The sequence below is a fragment of the Elaeis guineensis genome, chromosome 12, assembly GCF_000442705.2.
Source record: "Elaeis guineensis isolate ETL-2024a chromosome 12, EG11, whole genome shotgun sequence".
Lineage (NCBI taxonomy): Eukaryota > Viridiplantae > Streptophyta > Magnoliopsida > Arecales > Arecaceae > Elaeis > Elaeis guineensis.
Window position 1 is genome coordinate 88,217,324 of NC_026004.2, and position 18,830 is coordinate 88,236,153.

Genomic DNA, 18,830 nt, shown 5'->3' on the forward strand with positions numbered 1-18,830 from the left:
CCATCTGCAAATGTGCAAAAAAAAAAAAAAAAAAAAAAAAAGCAAGCACAACCTTATAGAAAAAACAAATAATTGTGTTTTTAAACCAGATTTAGTTATATATCTATGACTAAACATTGAACTAAAAGAAGCAAGGTCAAGGACTAATGGTAAAACGGGAGTCTAATCAAGCACCTAAAAGTTAATTTGTTCTCTAGGGATCGAAGTATCAAACTGGACCCTAAAGGTACACGATCTCATACAACATGTTGCGGAATAGTAGAACGACAGTAGTAAGGAGAAATATTCTGCCCACTTTTGAATAAATATTTATAGAAATTGCTATTAGTAATTCCTTCGTTTTAAAAGTTCTAATTTTGAGGGCTTAAATCTCTTTGTTGTTCCCATCTTCTCTGGCCTCTCTCGGCCATGGCGACAAAAAGGGTTCCTCACCTCCTAAAAACCCTCGATCTCTTCCATGCCATTTCGAAGGCGAGGGCAATCAACATGCTCGTCAGCAAGCACACCGCCAAATGGATGCAGGTATCTAATTTTGTTAGATTTTGCTGTAAAAATCTCATCTTTTCATCTCTTTCGATCCGATCTCATTGTGCTTGGATTTCTTTTGGTCTATTGGTTTCATCTATTGATACAGTGAAGCTAGAATCACAGAAATTTTTGAAAAATTCGAGTAATTCTATCTCAATTTATCAGGAGAATTGGGAAATTGTGGAGAACAATTGAGAAAATTTTAGAAATTAGAGATAGAAAGAGAGAGAGAGAGAGAGAAGAAATGTAGCAAAAATTTAGAAATTGTCCTTATGATTCTCAGCTCATGATACAAGTATTTATAGTGAATCATGTACAAATTGCCAGCTAATGATAGAACAGAATGCTAACAACTTCTGACAGAATGCCAGCTAACATAATGACGGCTCATCAACTAACTTTCCCTCTTTTTATTTTTTTAATTAAAGACTCATGTGCAGCTCATGTGGTTGGTCATCTTGATTCTCCTGTAACACACCCCTTCCCTTAAGGGAACTCTTGACCTCAAGGGTTAAAGGAGGAAAATTTCTTGTTCAGGTCATAGTAGAATTTCCAACTGGCATCTTCAATGGGTTTGTTTTTCCATTTCACCAACACCTTTGTAGCAGCCTGCCTTCCCCTTTTGACCAGAGCTCTGTCTAGAATAGCCTTAGATTCCATAATTGCTTCAAAATCAGTATAAGAAGGAAGTGTAGTAGAAGAACTATGAGAGCCAATACACCTCTTTAATTGTGACACATGAAAAGTATTATGGATCTTTGAACCAGGATGAAGCTCAAGAGGATAAGCCACTGCACCCACTTTATTTATAATCTTGTAAGGTCCAAAATATCTAGGAGCCAATTTCTGTGAAGTTCTATGCACCATAGAGCCCTACCTATAAGGTTGCAATTTGAAGTAAACAAAATCACCAATTTGAAAATGTCTATATGTTCTATGGGCATTTGCTTGTTGTCTCATTCTATGCTGAGCTCTTTGCAAGTGAAATTTGAGAAGTTGGATCATTTCTTCTCTCTTCTTGAGGCTTCTATCAACCAAGTTCACCTTGGATTCTCCAGAAAGGTAAGCTAAATGAATATGTGGAGGTTGACCATATACTAACTCATAGGGAGTAGCTTGGGCTACAGTATGGAAGGTGGTATTATACCACCATTCTGCCAAAGAAAGCCATTTAGACCAAGTAGGGACATCCCCACACATGCACCTCAAATAGGTTTTCAAACATCTATTAATTACCTCAGTCTGACCATCCGTCTGGGGATAGTAGGCTAAAGATAACTGTAGATCCACTCCTTGAATAGCAAAAAGCTCCTTTCAGAAATCACTAAGGAAAACAGAGTCTCTGTCGCTAGTAATGGAATTGAAAGACCATATAATTTGAAAACATGGTCCATAAAGTGTTAGACAACAATCAAGACAGAATAGGGGTCAGATAAGGCTATGAAATGAGCAGCCTTACTAAGTCTATCCACCACTACCATTATAACATCTTTTTCATGGGAAGAAGGAAGACCATCAATAAAGTTCATAGAAATGTCACTCCATATGAGCTCAGGAATAGGGAGAGGCTGGAGCAGACCAGGGGAAGCGACAGTGTTATACTTGCACCTTTGACAGGTGTCACAACTCCTCACAAAGTTCTGCACATCTTTGGTCATGCCCTTCCAATAGAAGAGTTGTTTAACTCTCTACAGAATAGCATCTCTACCTGAATGACCAGCTATAGGAGAAGAATGCAACCATGTCAAGATTGTATGCCTGAGGGTAGGGTCAGCACCCACCACCAATTTATGTTTCCTTCTGAGCTAAGCATTAGACCAAGTGTAGTGAGGATGAGCAAAAGAGTTGCTCTATAGCTGAGTAATGAGCTGCTGAAGGTGTGGATCTTACTGCCAACTATGCTGAATTCTTGAATACATATAAGAAAAAATAGAATCTAAAGCCATGAGGAGCAGCTCAGCCCCTTGAACCCTAGAAAGTGCATCAGCAGCTATGTTTTCTTTGCCCTGCTTATATTGGATCTCATAATCAAATTCTAGCAACTTAGCCAGCTAATCCAACTGGAACTGTGTGGATAGCCTCTAATCCAAGAGATACTTCAAACTTTTTGGTCAATCTTCATGATGAAATGCCCATTAAGAAGATAGTGCCTCCATTTCTGGACTGCAAAAATGACAACTAGGAGTTCTTTTTCATAGACTGACAGAGCCTGGTGTCTAGGATCTAAAACTCTACTAATAAAAGCAATAGGATGAGGCTCTTGCATCAAAACTATACCAATACCATGGCTTGAAGCATTTGTCTAAATCACAAATGGTTTGACAAAATTAGGCAAAGCAAGAATAGGAGCAGATGTGAGGGCAGCTTTCAATTGTTCAAAGGCAAGGGTGGCAGCAGGGTTCCAATCAAAACTATCCTTTTTCAGGAGAGTGGTAAAAGGTTTGGCAAGTTGCCCATAATTCTTGACAAATCTTCTATAGTAGCCTGTCAAGCCTAGGAAATCTCTTAATTGCTTAATATTGGTGGGAAGAGGCCATCGTTGAACAGCAGCAATTTTAGCAAGATCAGTAGAAATATCATCCTTAGAAATGAAATGTCCTAGGTATTCTACCTTTGGAGCAGCAAAAGAACATTTGCTTTTCTTGACAAACAAATTGTGTTGCCTTAAGAGAGAAAACACCAAGGATAGATGATGTACATGGGCCTCCAAATCAACACTATAGGTCAGGATATCATCAAAGAAAATCAAGACAAACTTTCTCAAATAAGGCTGAAAGATGGTGTTCATCAAGTGTTGGAAGGTAGAGGGGGCATTTGTCAAGCCAAAGGGCATAACCAGATACTCAAAATGCCTTGAGTGGATTTTAAAGGCAGTCTTGAACACTCTGCAGGATCCATTCTAGGCTGGTGGTAACCTGCCCTTAGGTCAATCTTAGTAAACACTGCAGCACCCCCTAACTCATCCATGAGGTCTTCAACCAAGGGAATAGGGAACCTATCCTTGACTGTGTTTTTATTGAGCTCCCTATAGTGCACACAGAGGTGCCAAAAGCCATCCTTTTCTCCCACCAAGACCACTGGTGAAGCATAGGGACTAGAGCTAGGTTGGATTACTCCAGACTGTAGCATCTCATTCACCAAATTTTCAATGACATCTTTCTGATATGTAACATATCTGTACGGTCTTTTATTGATTGGATTATAACCTTCCATCAAGGGAATTTTGTGATCATGATCAGGTCTAAAGGGAGGAAGAGCTCTTGGTTCTTCAAAGATATCATTATACTTAAGCAATAAGTCAGAAACAGCGGCAAGTATGGTATCAATATCAGAATGTGCATGGATAGAACATAGCTGCATTAATTCTCCAATAGAGCGGGCAGGACAAATCTGAATAAGTGCAAGCTGAGCCCCATGAACTAACAGCTTGTTCAGGTGTTAATGCTTGATGAACTTAAGGGAAGACTGTGAAGAGCCTCTAAGAACATGTTTCTTACTTGTTGCTGAAAATTTTATGGTAAGCTTGCTGAAGTCTCAATTGATAGGACCTAATGTAGCCAGCCATTGCACACCCAATACAACATCACAACATCCCAGAGGTAAGACCATGACATCAGCCTGGAAGATGGTCTTTTGAATCTGCCATTGAAACCCCTTAACTTAAGCAATAACCATGAGTTGGCTTCCATTTGCTACTGCTACTGGTAGAGGATCAGTGGTTGTGAACTGGCACCCCAGTTTCTGAGCTTTCTTGCAATCCAGGAAATTGTGAGCGCTGCCACTGTCTATAAGAATATGCAGAGCCTTCTTATGATGATAACTAGTGACTCTCATAGTTTGATATGTTGATACCCCAGATAGTGCATTCACAAAAAATTTTGGAACATCAGTCATCCAACCACGTCTCCTGGAACTACTAAGGATTCCATATCTGCAACATTATCTTCCTCTTCATCCTCAATCTCCATGGAATACATCTGGGCTTTCTTATGCTTCAAATGGTGGCCAGGTGTATATGGTTCATCATGGATCAAGCACAATCCCTTTGCTTTTTGGTCATTTATTTCAACCATGGTCAAAGGTTTGTAGAAATTTGTAGCAGATATAGGTTTAGGTAGAAGTGGAGGTCTGGTAGATTTATTTGGTAGTTTAACAGAAGGGTATGGTGTGTTTAGGTAAGGTTTCAAATTTATTCTGTGAAGAGGGGCTGTATTCGGGTAAATATTTTGGTTTCTGGGTGTGGTAGAGGAATTGTATTGGAGGTTGGAAACAGAATAAGGATGAGCAGCCTCATAGAGCTTAGCAAGAGCATAAGCATGCCTAACAGATTTTGGCTGGAACATCTTAACATGCATTTGAGTATCATGCCTCAACCCAATCACAAAACAACTCACCAAATATTCTTAAGGTAAACTGACCCTTGTGAGAACTGAGTCAAATTGGTCTTGGTACTCTTTAACTGACCCAATTTGATGCAAGGTTTTTAGTTCTGACATAGGATCATCATAGACCTCACCAAATATATCACTAACCACCTTAACATACTCCTTCCAAGAAGGCAAAGATGTGGTAAGCATGGACTTTACAAAGGCATGATGCCATTGTAGTGCCTTGCCTTCCATGTGGATGGCAGCTAGCCTAACCTTTACATCTTCTGGGGTGTTATCCATTAGAAAAAATTGATCACATTTGTAGACCCATTCCTTCACATTCTCATCATTAAAGTAGGAAAAATCAATCTTGGACAGCCTAGTTGCACATGAATATGAAGATCCAAAAGAATTACCTTCTTGATCATTTTGTGAAGCAATTCATCGAGCATCTGGTGTGCTCTCAGCATTGTAAGTGAAAACACCCCCAGAATTTTCTTCTTCATGTTTCTTTTGAGTGGCTTCCAACAAAAGATCCTTCATGGCACTGAGCATCTGCTCTAATTTGGGATCTAAGGCATTGATCTTCTTGTTGAGAGCTTCTTCTACCTCTTTAATGGCATGGCCCTTAGTACCTTCTGCCATTGTTAAAGCTCAAGCCAAGGTATTGACGGCTCCGATACCACTTTGATATAGTGAAGCTAGAATCATAAGAATTTGAGGAAAATTTAAGTAATTCTATCTTAATTTATCAGGAGAATTGGGAAATTATGAAGAACAATTCTCGAGAACAATTGAGAAAATTTTAGAAATTAGAGATAGAAAGAGAGAGAAGAAATGTTGAGAGAGAGAAGAAATGTAGTAGAAATTTAGGAATTGTCTTTATAATTCTCAGCTCATGATATAAGTACTTATAGTGAATCATGTACAAATTGCCAGCTAATGACAAAACAGAATCCTAACAACTTTTAATGAAATGCCAGCTAACAAAATAATAGCTCATCAACTAACTTTCCCTCTTTTTCTTTTTATTTTTATTAAAGACTTATGTGCAGCTCACGTGGTTGGTCATCTTGATTCTACTGTGACATCTATTTTTTTTATCCATCTGATTTTTAATCATATCATGTTTGGAAAGGTGAAGGATTTTTTTTCTTGATAAAAAGAGAATTAGGAAGTATGATCTATTATCAAAGTTGGTTCTTTTAGTTGTGTTGACCCCTGGAGCTTAATTTGTTTGAGATAATATATCATGAATTCTGGAGTTACCGGTGCATAAATAATGAGAGAATGATCATGGATTGGAACTTTGGGATCTTTCTTATATTGAGATAGCAATCCTTGAATGCCAATTACTTCATTCCCTTTTTTGGATTTCATTTTTGTTGAATGGAGAAAAGGCCCTCAATGGAATGTAAACTAGTATTAGTGAAATTAATATTACAACATTAATAGTGCATTCAATTGAGATACAAAAATAATGAAGAATGGTTTGGAAGAGGAAAATGAAAATGAAAATTATGTAGCTCTTAATTTAGATGAAAGACTTGCAAAGAGTTGTGACTCAATTGGTGGCAAGGTGACATCTGATTTTTGTAATGAAGTTGCTTCCCTTTTTTTCTATCTTCCATAAACTAGATATATAGTTGACTTATTTGATCACCCTTATAACTTAGTAAATCAATGCCAGGACTTGTAAAAGAGAAATTAAACTGTGGCCCTTGACCATATACAATAGGTGTCTGCTCTTCATCATTTGATGCACTGTCTGAAGGTCATGCTACAAGAGAACCACCAACTATAAAGTCCTATGGATCGAGGTACATCATCTCGGTACTAGGTCCCATACTATTACCATCTGGCTGTTGTGTTGGTATGCCCCCATACCACATAACAGTATGGTATTGGGATGCTACAATATGATATGCCCTGTGTCGCCTAGTATGTTATAGTATGATGCAAGGAAAGCAGAACTGGCAGCGAATCTCATGCCGACCGACTGTCGGTGCGGTTCGATAATGCCCCCATATCGATCTCTACAATTTCTAGAAAGTGTAAGCATAAGCATCATGAATGCCATACATAGAGACTCGTGACAACATTTAGAGAATTAAATGAGGTCATAAGGCATGGAAAGTCTTTACATTACTTTGTTTTCTTATAGGATGATGAGTAGAGAATGGGTCTGATGCATCATAAAGTGGAAACTAGGTGTTGTGGCTCATCTCAAGTGGGGTAGTCAGATCATCTCACTTGAGTACGGAACGGCAGGGAACTGATGGAGAAGGACTGCTTGCCGGAGAGAGGGCACAGTTGAGAGAGCCGAGAATGGGAGTGAGGGTTCGCAGTGCGATGAACAGAGGCAAGGTCAACTCAGATCGGATGAAAAAGTCAGCCGACGACGTTCGATGGCAGCAGAGAGACCTGCAAGAAAAGCCAGCATTGGAGATGGCTCCGATGAAAATACACCGATGTTCAAGTTAGTTCTCAGCTTAAGAGGTGGAGAAGCAAGTGACGTAGAGTTTCGGACTCTGAGTATTGGAATGTGCATACCTCCTAGGGATCTTTTCTTATCTCTATTTATAAAGAGAGCAGAATGAAGGATGAAAGGAAAAGAATGTATTTCAATAATGTTCTGTCATACGGAGCTCCATGGAGGCATCTTATAATGGCCTCATCAGCAAGCATGCCTTTTGTCCGATGCACCGACGATCGTGGAGATGGATCTTATCGCACGTATGTGGCATAATTAATGACTTTGTGGTATTCTATCATAATGCAGAGTAAACCACTTAGGGTATGATCTCAGAATGATGCAACTTGATGTGACTGCAGGTAGCCTTACTTGATCACCTGCTGTTTGGTCAATGTCGATATCCAGATTGATCACTAGTCAGAGCAAGATGAAAGGGATTGGAAGCGATCTGGGGTGAGTGACCTGCATGCCAGCAGTCTCAGGCTCACTAAGTAGGGTTGGTAAGTCAGATCGATAGATGACTGATCTGAAGTATTAGATGCTGTAGGCAGCTGAAGAATCCGATCTGTGGATCAGGGCAGCCATGACAGGTAAGTATGTCGGTTTCTCACTGACACCACTAGAGAAATAGGCCCAATCGTTGGCTGATGTAGTCTTCAACTTGGACTGTCGTCACGTTCAGATGATGTTGAGGTCGGACCTTCACCAACCTCAGTATTCAGACGAGGTCGGTCTCCTGGTAAGACCAACTTTCTGGGACCACGATCTTTCGATGAGGTCAGCTTTTGCCGAGGTGGGCCTCGGTTGAGGTTGGTTATGTGACAAAGACCTACTCCAATACTTGTCCCCCAACTCTTGAGTCTGATTGCATAATCTTCATCAAGTGAAAGGAGTTAACCGATGTGTGGGCCCGTGTAGCTTTTCCTGACGACCGTCTCTGAAAGCTGCATACAACGGACTTGTTGTTTCCGGATGTGGGTCACTATTTTGCGGAGCATCTCATCAAGTTCGAAGCATGATGGTTGAGGTGGAGCACGGTCATATCTCCATTTCATTTCAGATCAACTGATCCTTGGTCAATCGGGGACAAGCCAACTAACTACAATTTTTTTCGCCTTGGTCTGCACCACGAACTGAAGCATATACTCCAATGGCTCTTTGGCTATAGTTGGCATGCTAATAGTTGCTGGACTCTATAGCTCCATTAAATGAACATTAGCCGAATAACATTGAATTTCGCCTGGGTCTGCATTACGAATTCTAGCTTATACTCCAGTAGCCCTTGGGCCATAGCTGTCATGCTAACAGTTACTGGACTCCATGGCTCTGTTAAATAGGCATTAGCCGAATAATGTCAGGTTTTGTCTAGGTCTACACTGCGAACTGTAGCTTATACACCAACGGTCCTTTGGTCATAGCTGATGTGCTTACAGTTGTCGGACTCCATGGCTCCATTAAATGGGCATTAGCCGAATAAGGTCAGATTTCATCTAGGTCTGCACTGTGAATTATAGCTTATACTCTAGCGACCCTTCAGCCATAGCTGGCATGCTAATAGTTGTTAGACTCCATGGCTCTGTTAAATGGATATAAGTCGAATAATGTCTTGTCAGGTACTAGCTATTAAGTTGCTGACATTTGGAGTATTCCAAGTCAGAGGAACATCCCAAGTCGCTTGCCCCCTATAGTGTTGGTCTCGTCGAGGTCGAGGTCATGGTCGACTCATTTTGGAGGGGCTTCTTAATGACATCTTAGGAGCTCCTCCTTGGATTTTGTTGAGGTGACCTCGTGTCCTATCAGTACTACTGTTGCTATACCTTAGATTTTGTTAAGGTGACCTAGCATCTCGTTGATGTTTTGACCGCATTGCATCTCAAAAATTGCTGAGATGACTTGGTGCCTTGATGAGTATTTTTATTGTAGGCCATTCTATTGTAGAGGAGCATCATCGCTTACTGTGCATCGAATCTCATCGAGGCGGCCTTGGTCCTTAACCAAGGGTTTACGTCATCGTATCTTGGATCTAATCAAGGTGACCTCTAATTCGATCGAGGATCAAGCCTCCGAGAGTTGAGTTGTTTAACATAGAATTGTAGGAAAGAAAAATTTTTATTTACAAGATGTTCCTATTGATAATACATCATTTGATATTGTAATTACAGGTAGAGCCTAAAAATAGACAATTAATTGACCTGTTGACGGACAACTTTATCCTTCACTGGTTGTTTCGAAAGCTAAGCTAATTCGCTTCTAGTTCTGTAGCTAGAGCCGAAAAAATCCCTCGGTAAGGCATAGAAAATAAGGGGAATCTTCCTCATCTTTGAAGTGGGAATGCTCAAATAGAGAATCTAAATCATAATATGTGAAAGCTTCCCCACTTGATGCTTTGTTGCGGTAAGAAGGAAGAGATTACTTGCTAGGATCAAAGGTTGTCTTTGAAGGAAGCATGCCCGCCGTACCCCTACTTAGTAATGCAATTGAAGCTAAGGGACCTTGCTCATATATCAAGGCTGAATCTAACTAGTCCACAGGTGTAAGATAAGTCTACCACTGTAGGATTTTGATATATCTAAAGGTGAGAATCCCAATGCCGCATATCGATTAACTGTAGGTTAGGAATCTGACTTTGATCTCCCTTACTGAAGTTTTTCGATGTTCCAGATTCGATGAATCATCCAAGCTCTCGATCTTGTATGCTTCAGGTCGTAGAACTGCAAAAACCTTGTAGGAACCTTTCCAATTCGAGGACAACTTTTTTTGCTTGGTCGATTTAGAGACTTTGGCTCTCCTAAGGATCAGGTCTCCAGCTTGGAATATCTTGGGCTTAACTTGAGAGTTGTAGTACCGAGCTATCCTTTGCTGATAGAAAGCCATCCTCAGTTGAGCTTGTCTTCGAATCTCATCAAGCAAGTTCAGGTCAACTCGTCACTTGTTCGAATTGGTCCATTTGTTGTAGTGCTCCACTCGAGTCGAAGGTAGGCTGACTTCAATCGGGATCACAATTTCGATCCTAAATGTCAGTTTGAAGGGAGTCTCTCCGGTTAGGATCCGAGTCGTTTGATAAGATCATAGGATGCTGGAGAGTTCGTCAGTCCAGCATCCTTTGGCTTGATCAATTTTTATCTTTGGGCCTTGTAGAATTATCTTATTGGTCACTTTGGCTTCTCCATTAGACTGCAGATGTCCGACCGAGGTACATCTACGGATAATGTGATACTTTACGTAGAATTTCTCAAACCTGATGTTGTCGAATTATCGGCCATTATTGGTGATGATCGCTCGGGGTAAACCAAAGCGGCAGATGATGGATTTTCTTAGAAAGTCGGTGGTCTTTCTTTCCGTTATCTGCACCAATGGCTCAACCTCCACCCACTTGGTGAAGTAGTCGATGGCCACGATGATGAACCTCCTTTATCCATTGATAGACAAGAAAGGATTGAGTATATCGACTCCCTACTAATCAAACGGCCATGGTGCCGAGATGGTCATGAGTTGACTTGACGAAAGTCTTTGGACATTGGCAAACCTCTGATATTGGTTGCACTTCTGCATAAGGTCGGCAGCATCTTTCTGCATGGTCAGTCAATAATATTCTTGTTGCAGTATCTTGTAGGATAGCGACTTGTTGCCCAAGTGGTTATCGCAAATGCCCATGTGCACCTCCCAAAGAACGTAGTCGGCTTCGGAGGGCCAGAGGCACTTGAGCAAGGGCAAAGATGCCAACCTCTGGTAGTGTTGGTCATCGATGATCACGTACCAGGCCACCATTCTCCTCATTTAGCGTGCCTTAGTAGGATTAGCCGGCAAGGTTTCGTTGATCAGGAACTTAACAAACGAATCGATCCAGCTCGGTTCATGAGCGACTTGAACCTAGTGAACTTCCTCCTCGAAGTCAATATTTGGAGTTTCGAGGTGCTCGATGAAGATCCTCTCCAACTCGCTACAGCCAGTTGTGATGAGTCGGGATAGAAAATCAGCTCGGGCATTCTCTAAGTAGAGAATATGGTAGACCTTGAAGTAATCAAAATTTATTTACAAAGATCTGAGTTTCTATAGATACCTAGAGAGAATTGGATCTCGAATCTTATATTCTCCTTAGGATTATCTAACAACTAGCTATGAGTCGGTGAACACCCTTAGATGTTTCACACCGACATCTTTAGTGATCTTCAGTCTGGCTATCAAAGCTTCATACTCAGTTTGATTGTTAGAAGCTTTGAAGCCAAACCGAAGGGCGTACTCGATCACAATCCTATCAATATTGGTCAAAATGAGACCCATGCCATAGCCTTGGGTATTTAAGGCTCCATTCATATGTAGAATTCATGCAGGCTCTAAAGTTTCTCCTTGGGAGCGATCTTCGACTTGGCTGTCGTCGGTCAAAGTGCACTCGATAACAAAGTCAGTGAGTATCTGAACTTTCATCGAGGATTGCGGAACATAAGAGAGATCGAACTCACTGAGTTTAACCATCCACTTGGCCATCCTTCTCGAGGTGTCTGATCATTGAAGTAGAGAACTCGGGGGGAGGTCGGTCAGGATCTTCACTGAGTGGGCCTGAAAATAAAGTTGCAATCACTGAGTCATCGTGATGATCGTGAAGGTTCAGGGATACCTAATTTCTACCCCATGCATCATCTGACTTATATAGTAGATCGATTTCTACACTTTATTTTCTTCTCGAATAAGTATCGAGCTCATGGCTTTAGGAGTCACAGCCAAATACATGAGTAATTCATCGTCAGTATTTGGCTTTGTCAGAAGTGAAGGAGAACTTAGGTACCACCTCAGGTCGTCGAAAGCCTTCTGACATTCTTTTGTCTAAGTGAAGTCTATCTGTCTGAGGGTTTTGAAGAAGGAGAGACACCATTCTGCAGACTTGGAGATGAACCGGCTCAAAGATGCAACGCATCCTGCCAGCTTCTCGATATCTCGTCAAAAGGTTGGTGGCTTCATGTCAAGAACCGCTTTGATTTTTTGAGGTTGGCCTCAATGCCTCGCTTCATCACCATGAAATCAAGAAACTTTTCTGATGTGACGCTGAAGGCACACTTGGCCGGGTTCAGTGTCATCTGATATCTTCTCAGGGCATCGAAAGCTTCCTCCAGGTCATCGATATGGAGAGCAGCTTTCTTGCTCTTCACGAGCATGTCATCGATGTAGACTTCCATATTGCGATTGATCTAGTTCTTGAAGACTTTGTTGATCAGCCTCTAATATGTAGCCCCAACATTTTTGAGATCAAAAGGCATAACTTTGTAGCAACACAAGCCTTTGTTGGTGATGAACACCGTCTTCTCCTCATCCTCTAATGCCATCTAGATCTGGTTGTAGCTGAAGAAGGCATCTATGAAGCTGAGTAGCTGATGGCCCGATGTGGCATTGAACAGTTGATCAATCAAGAGTAGTAGAAAGCTGTCCTTCAGACAAACTTTATTCAGATTGTAGTTGATGCATATCTGCCACTTGCCATTAGCTTTCTTGGCCATCATAACATTCGCGAGCCAATCTGGATAGGCCGCCTCATGGATGAAGTCAGCTGCTAGCAATCTGTCGACCTCCTCATCGATGGTCTTCTGTCGCTCGAGAATGAAATTTCTTTTCTTTTGTCTTACCGGTTTATACTTGACATCGATATTTAGTCGGTGGATAATTACATTAGGTGGGATGCCCAGCATGTTTGAGGTAGACTAGGCAAAGACATCTACGTTCTTCCTCAAAAAGTTGATTAGCTTCTCCCTCAGTTTGTTGCTTAAGGAAGATCCGACCTAAATAGTTCTGGTCGGATTCTCCTCGTTGAGGGGCACCGAGGTGAGTCGCTCTGCGGGTTCTCCTCAACTTTCTCTCTCTTTAGTCTAGCCCATCGTCAATGGGAAGAGCTTCAGTAGGCTTCTTTTCTTTGACATAGTTAAGTAACATTGTTGAACCAGCTGCTAATCTCTCCTTATTTCATTGATTCCTTTTCTTATCAGGAAGCGCACGAGCAAGTGATACATTGAGATGATTGCTCGGAGAGCATTCAGCCCAGGTCATCCCAGGATAACAGTAGGTGGAAGGAACTCAGACTACAAGAAAATTGAGTTGCACGATCGATTAATGAGGTGGTCGTCTGGTAATAACAGAAAGTTTTATTTCCCCTTCTACCTTGTCCGAGTCGCTAGTGAACCCGATTAGAGGAGCATTGATTGGTTTAAGTCGATCAATAGAAAGTTACATTCAAAAAAAAATAATAAAAAATATATCGATTGAGCTTTCATTATCAATAAGACATCATTTTACATCATAATTAGCTACCGTCATGGATACAACAACAGCGTCATTATGAGGAGTTTGGACTCCTTGCAGATCTTTCTCAGAGAAGACGATGTCGTCATTTAATTGCTGACGTTTGAGGGACCTTTCTGAGTCATCGGTTTCTAGAGGTATTGGTTCTGTCGAGATCATATTGATCACGTCTGCCGTAGGTTGAGTGTGAACTTCCTCATCGGGGTGCGGCTGAGGCTGAGTCACTAGGTAGTTGCGCAGGTCGGTTCCGCACATACCTCCCGAAGTATCCCCACCTTATCAAATCCTCAATCTCATTCTTCAGTTCGATGCACCTCTCGATGTCATGACCGTAGTCATGATGAAACTGACAGTAGCACCTTCGGTTACGGAATGCTGCTTTTATCTTCATCGACTGGGGTCGTCGAAGGTAGTCCTCTCCTTCTATCTCTATGAGGATCTATGCACGAAGAGTAGTTAGAGGGGTGTAGGAATCATACCTGGGGCTGAAGTTCTTTGGCCTCGGACTTGGTCGGAAAGGTGGGGCCTCCCACTCAACACGGGCTCAGCTGATTCCCACGGAGGTTCTTTCTTTCTTGATCTTCTTCTTCAGGTCCTTGCCCTTAGATCGACATCAGTCCTTCTCACCCTTGTTGGCTCGGATGTACTTCTACACGTGCTCAAGGAGTTTGGTAAACATCCAGAAAAGCATTTTATCTAGAAAATAGGTGAACTTGGAGTTGTGTAGTCCTCGCTTCATGGCTGCGATGGCCATCGACTCATCAAGGTCTCGGACCTCCAGGCTGACAACGTTAAAGCGCGCCACAAAGTCTCATAGAGATTCTCCATCTTGCTGTCTAATAGAAAAAAGGCTGTCGGATATCCTTGGTGCCTTCTAATTGTTATCGAAGTATGCTAAGAAGAGCTATCTGGGCTGGTCGAATGAATGGATACTCTCCCATTGAAGTCTGAAGTACCTCATTCGGACGATCTTCTTAAGGATGATCAGAAAGGCGATGCAAAGGAGGGCGTCGGATGCCTCTTGAAGAAGTATGAGAGCTTTGTAGCTCTCGAGGTGGTCGAGCAGATCGATGGAGCCATCATACGATTCCACCTGTGGCATCTTGAATCGATCTGAAATCGGTTCGTCGAGAATCCGTTGAGAAAAGGGTGGATGGGTGCTGATGCCGAGCTCACCGGTAGGATTTTTGTTGTTCACTTGGAGTCGATTCAAGCGGCGATCAAACTCCTTCAGCTTGAGATCGTATTCATCTAGCCGCCGTTAAGATTCATCGAGATGCTTGAAATATCCGAAGGTAGAACCTTCTCCGGAAGAAGATCTTGATGGAGATCGCAGCCTCTTCCCCTTGTGTGAAGCTTGTCGAGGGGAAGGGGACCGACGATCGTCGGAAGTGGCACGCAGAGTGCGTCGAAAGTCAGGTTGTGGCGATCGTCGGATGGGTTGAAAAGTCGTTCGGTGGGAGCATCGAGACAAGTGGTGGGATGGAGAATGGAGTCGGAGACTCTACCTGGAGGGTGCGTCCCGTAGCGCCAGATCCTCTGTCCGCCATTGCTGCCATTGATGCTGCTCCGCAGTCTGCTGGAGACTGTGGATAGCCTCCATCAGTGCTCTAACTTGCTGTATCAAGGTGACAAGCTATTGCTGGTCTACTGTTTTCTCCGATCGTGAGGCACTTGGCTCCTTGAAAGTCACTGGAAGCGCGTCACGCCACGATGAGCGTCAAGCGGAGCTAAAGGTAGCATTTTGCGCTCTCATTTTGGTCATTGTAACTCCTAAAAGGATGTTTCTCCTCTCCCTTCCTGACATGCCAAACTGTTGCGGCTCATCTCCGGTGGGATAGTCGGATCATCGCGCCTGAGTGCGGAATGGCAAGAAACTGGTGGAGAAAGACTGCTCGTCAGAGAGAGAGCACAGTCAAGAGGGCTGAGAACGGAAGTGAGGGCTCGTGGTGTGATGAATAGAGGCAAGATCAACTCAGGCCGTACGAAAAAGTCGGCCGGCGGCGTCCGATGGTAGTAGAGAGACATGCAAGAAAAGCCCGTGCCGGAGATGGCTCCGGTGAAGACATTCTGATACTCAAGTCAGTTCTTAGCTCAAGAGGTGAAGCGAGTGAGGCAGAGTTTTAAGCTCTGAGTATTGGAATATGCATACCTCCTGAGGTCTTCTCTTACCTCTTTTTATAGAGAGAGCAGGATGAAGAATGAAAAGACAGGAATGTATTCTGATAATATCCTGTCATATGGAGCTGCATGGGGGCATCTTTAAATGGCCTCATCAGCAGGCATGCCTTTTGTTTGGCGTGTCAGCAGTCACGGGGGCAGGCCTTATCATGCGCATGTAGCATAATTAATAATTTTGTGGCATCCTATCACGGCGTGGAACAAACCGCTTAGAGTATGACCTCAGGATGACGCAACTTAATGTGACTCGATGTGACTGTATGGCAGCCTCACTTGACCACCTGCTATTTGGTCGATATCGATATCCAGGTCGGTCACTAGCCGGAGTAAGATGAAAGGGATTGGAAGCGGTCCGGGGTGAGTGACTCCTGTGCCAGTAGTCTCGGGCTCGCTAAGTAGGGTTGGTAAGTCAGGTTGGTAGATGACCAACCTAAAGTATCAGGCGTCATAGGCAGCTGAAGAATCCGATTTATGGATCAGGACTGTCGCGACAGGCAAGCACATCGGTTTCTCATCGAAATCGCTAGAGAAATAGGCCGATCGTTGGCTGATGTAGTCTTCAATTTGGACTGTCGCCACATCCAGGTGATGTTGAAGTCAGACCTTCACGGACCTCAGAATTCAGACGAGATCGGTCTCCTGGTGAGATCGGCTTTCTGAAAACCACGATCTTCCGATGAGGTCGGCTTTTGCCGAGGTAGGCCTCGATTGAGGTCAGTTATATGATGAGGACCTACCCCAACACCAGGCAACATTCATATGGCCATGCCACTTTCATCATTGAAAGAGAGCTGCCATGTCAATATTATTTAGTCAGGCAGAACTCGGATTAGTGCAGTGGGGGAAGCACTATTTAGCTTAGAACTCTGGCTGGCATACTTTTAACTGACTGGCAGTATTACGAGTGATAACAGAACTTTATGTTTGATCTGGCAAACAAGAGCATCCTATAAAAATAGGATTACTGTATACTCTTTGTTCGGTAACCTATGATTACAGTGAAAGTGGTTGGTTCTTGGTTCTCATTTATCTGAGCTTTAGGGGTGTATATCCCATGTCCTCAGAAAACCAATCCATAGTGTGATTCAATGGTGGTTTGCCTGATACAAAGAATTATATATATAATTCCTTTTTTCTTTTTTTGAGGGCTTGTTATTTTCTGCTGCACTTGCAACTTATCCTTTGACCTTTGCTTGATAATTATGACCTATTCATTTGTGTATGATTGGAGTGTTTGTTTCTACCGCATGACTGACTAAAAGTTTACAAATTTGAATGGAATATCTCTGGTCAAAATTTCAGGCATATTTTAAATTATTTTTTTTTTTAATGAATGGTACAGGATACCAGTAAGAAATCTCCAATGGAATCGATTAATGAAGTCCGTCCAATAAAAGTTGAAGGCCGGATTGTTGCCTGTGGAGGAGGTTAAAAAACCCCATCTTTGTTCTAGAACTGTTTCCTATTTTTCCTGCTTTCCATTAATAGGCATGCTCACATCATGGCATTGTCCGATCAATTACAGATAGTAATCCTGCCCTTGGCCACCCACTTGAGTTTATTTGCCTTGATCTGGAGGAACCGGCAGTATGCAAATATTGTGGCCTCCGTTATTTTCAAGATCATCATTACTAAGGGGATTTATCTGAAACTTGTTGATGACGATGATCTTAAATCATGCCACCCAGTAAGAAACCCTTCTCTGTGTTTTGCTTTTTTGTACCGTCAGAATGATTTGCATGCTAGGCTTGTGAAAGTCCTTGTTTGTGCGAACATGACTAATGTTCTGGAGACCTGACTATCGTTTCTTCTTTCAAAATGCTTATTCTTGATGGTTGTATAATAAGTTAATAACCTTACAAAACGTGCATTTCTTTTCTTGATGGGGATAGCCATGAAAGTAAACTCATGAGGCTTTTCTCTTTTTTTTTTTTTGACAATTTACCATCGGAGAGGGGGGATTGTAGAGATGTTTTGTATTTAGATTAGCACTGGGCATAGAGATAATAGGGGCCTTTCCAACTTATTGGGGGTATGGACCCAATTAAATTCTGATTATATCTCGGTGCATCTATTTTGACGACATATGTTGTCTTGAAGACGTGAGTGCTTTTCTAGGGTTTTCTTTTCTCTAGTACTTTATAATCTTTACGATTAAAGTTAGTGAAAATTTTTGTCCTTCTCCGCTCATGATTTTTCCCTTGATTTAAGGATTTTTCATGTAAATCTTATGTGTTTGCATTGTTCCTTGTCTCTTCGATTTCTTGTTTATTGACACCTTGCTACAACAGGGATGAATGCCCACAATTTTCATTTTATAATGGCTGCCATGCAAATTTCAGATCGTGCAGTTCTCTGAGAATAAAGTGGCAAAAGTTAGAGGTCCACAGATTTAAATGGACACTGACATGATATCAAGCGAAAAGACCTACAGTTCAAGAGCAAGAATAGATGGTGGACAGCTCTCCTTTGTACATGCAGGCCAATTTCCGGTAATTGTAGCACAACTACGTAATCATTCTAAGCCTGTTTACATCTGGACCTCATCAGGTGACAATGAAGAAAATTTTGCAGAAAAGAAAAGGAAATCATGTAATTGATTGAATTCTTCTAAGTTCTTTCAACCTCAACTTTTTCTATCTGTATTAGGATTACTTCTCATCAAAATGAGAATCATTATAGACAATGTTTTAATTTGGACATCCTCTATCTTCTCAAAATTGAAATCCAACTTTCGGAAGAAAGAAATGTGCCGCATCTTTTTATTTGTATAGATCTTCCAAACCAAAACATTTTGTGTCTGGCGAGCATGAACCTAAAAGTTCACTTATCTTGCATGGCTTTACAAAATTGTGAAACTCTAGGATCTGATTCCCAAGCCCTACGACTCTTCTCTTCATAAACTTGGTCCTTTACAGACTGGTCAATAAGGACATTGTTCCCTAGCAGGGTACACTTAAAAGAATTATATCGTTGTCAATAAACTTGGT

The 18,830-nt window shown here is 41.9% G+C and overlaps 1 protein-coding gene across 3 annotated transcripts; it reads left to right on the top strand.

Annotated features, from left to right (window-relative positions):
* The first annotated feature begins 240 nt into the window (after nt 1-240).
* On the top strand, nt 241-18,542 carry LOC105061176 (NADH dehydrogenase [ubiquinone] iron-sulfur protein 6, mitochondrial). 3 transcript variants are annotated; one of them, XM_019846014.3, is made up of 4 exons: nt 247-522; nt 17,183-17,267; nt 17,366-17,527; nt 18,132-18,542. In XM_019846014.3, exons 1-3 carry the CDS (start codon nt 409-411, stop codon nt 17,473-17,475), a joined length of 309 nt encoding a protein of 102 aa, XP_019701573.1. In that variant the 5' UTR covers nt 247-408; the 3' UTR covers nt 17,476-17,527; nt 18,132-18,542. The 3 variants fall into 3 exon arrangements, with proteins under 3 accessions (XP_010943452.1, XP_019701573.1, XP_010943451.1); XM_010945149.4 differs by having other exon boundaries at nt 248-522; nt 18,183-18,542; XM_010945150.4 differs by lacking the exon at nt 17,366-17,527 and having other exon boundaries at nt 241-522.
* Nucleotides 18,543-18,830: the final 288 nt, after the last annotated feature.

Excerpts from the sequence above, each read along its gene's own strand:
- LOC105061176 (XM_019846014.3), top strand. The coding sequence starts at position 409 with ATGGCGACAAAAAGGGTTCCTCACCTCCTAAAAACCCTCGATCTCTTC. Across the intron at positions 523-17,182 it reads ACACCGCCAAATGGATGCAG|GATACCAGTAAGAAATCTCC; the intron begins GTATCTAATTTT and ends TGAATGGTACAG. Across the intron at positions 17,268-17,365 it reads GATTGTTGCCTGTGGAGGAG|ATAGTAATCCTGCCCTTGGC; the intron begins GTTAAAAAACCC and ends GATCAATTACAG.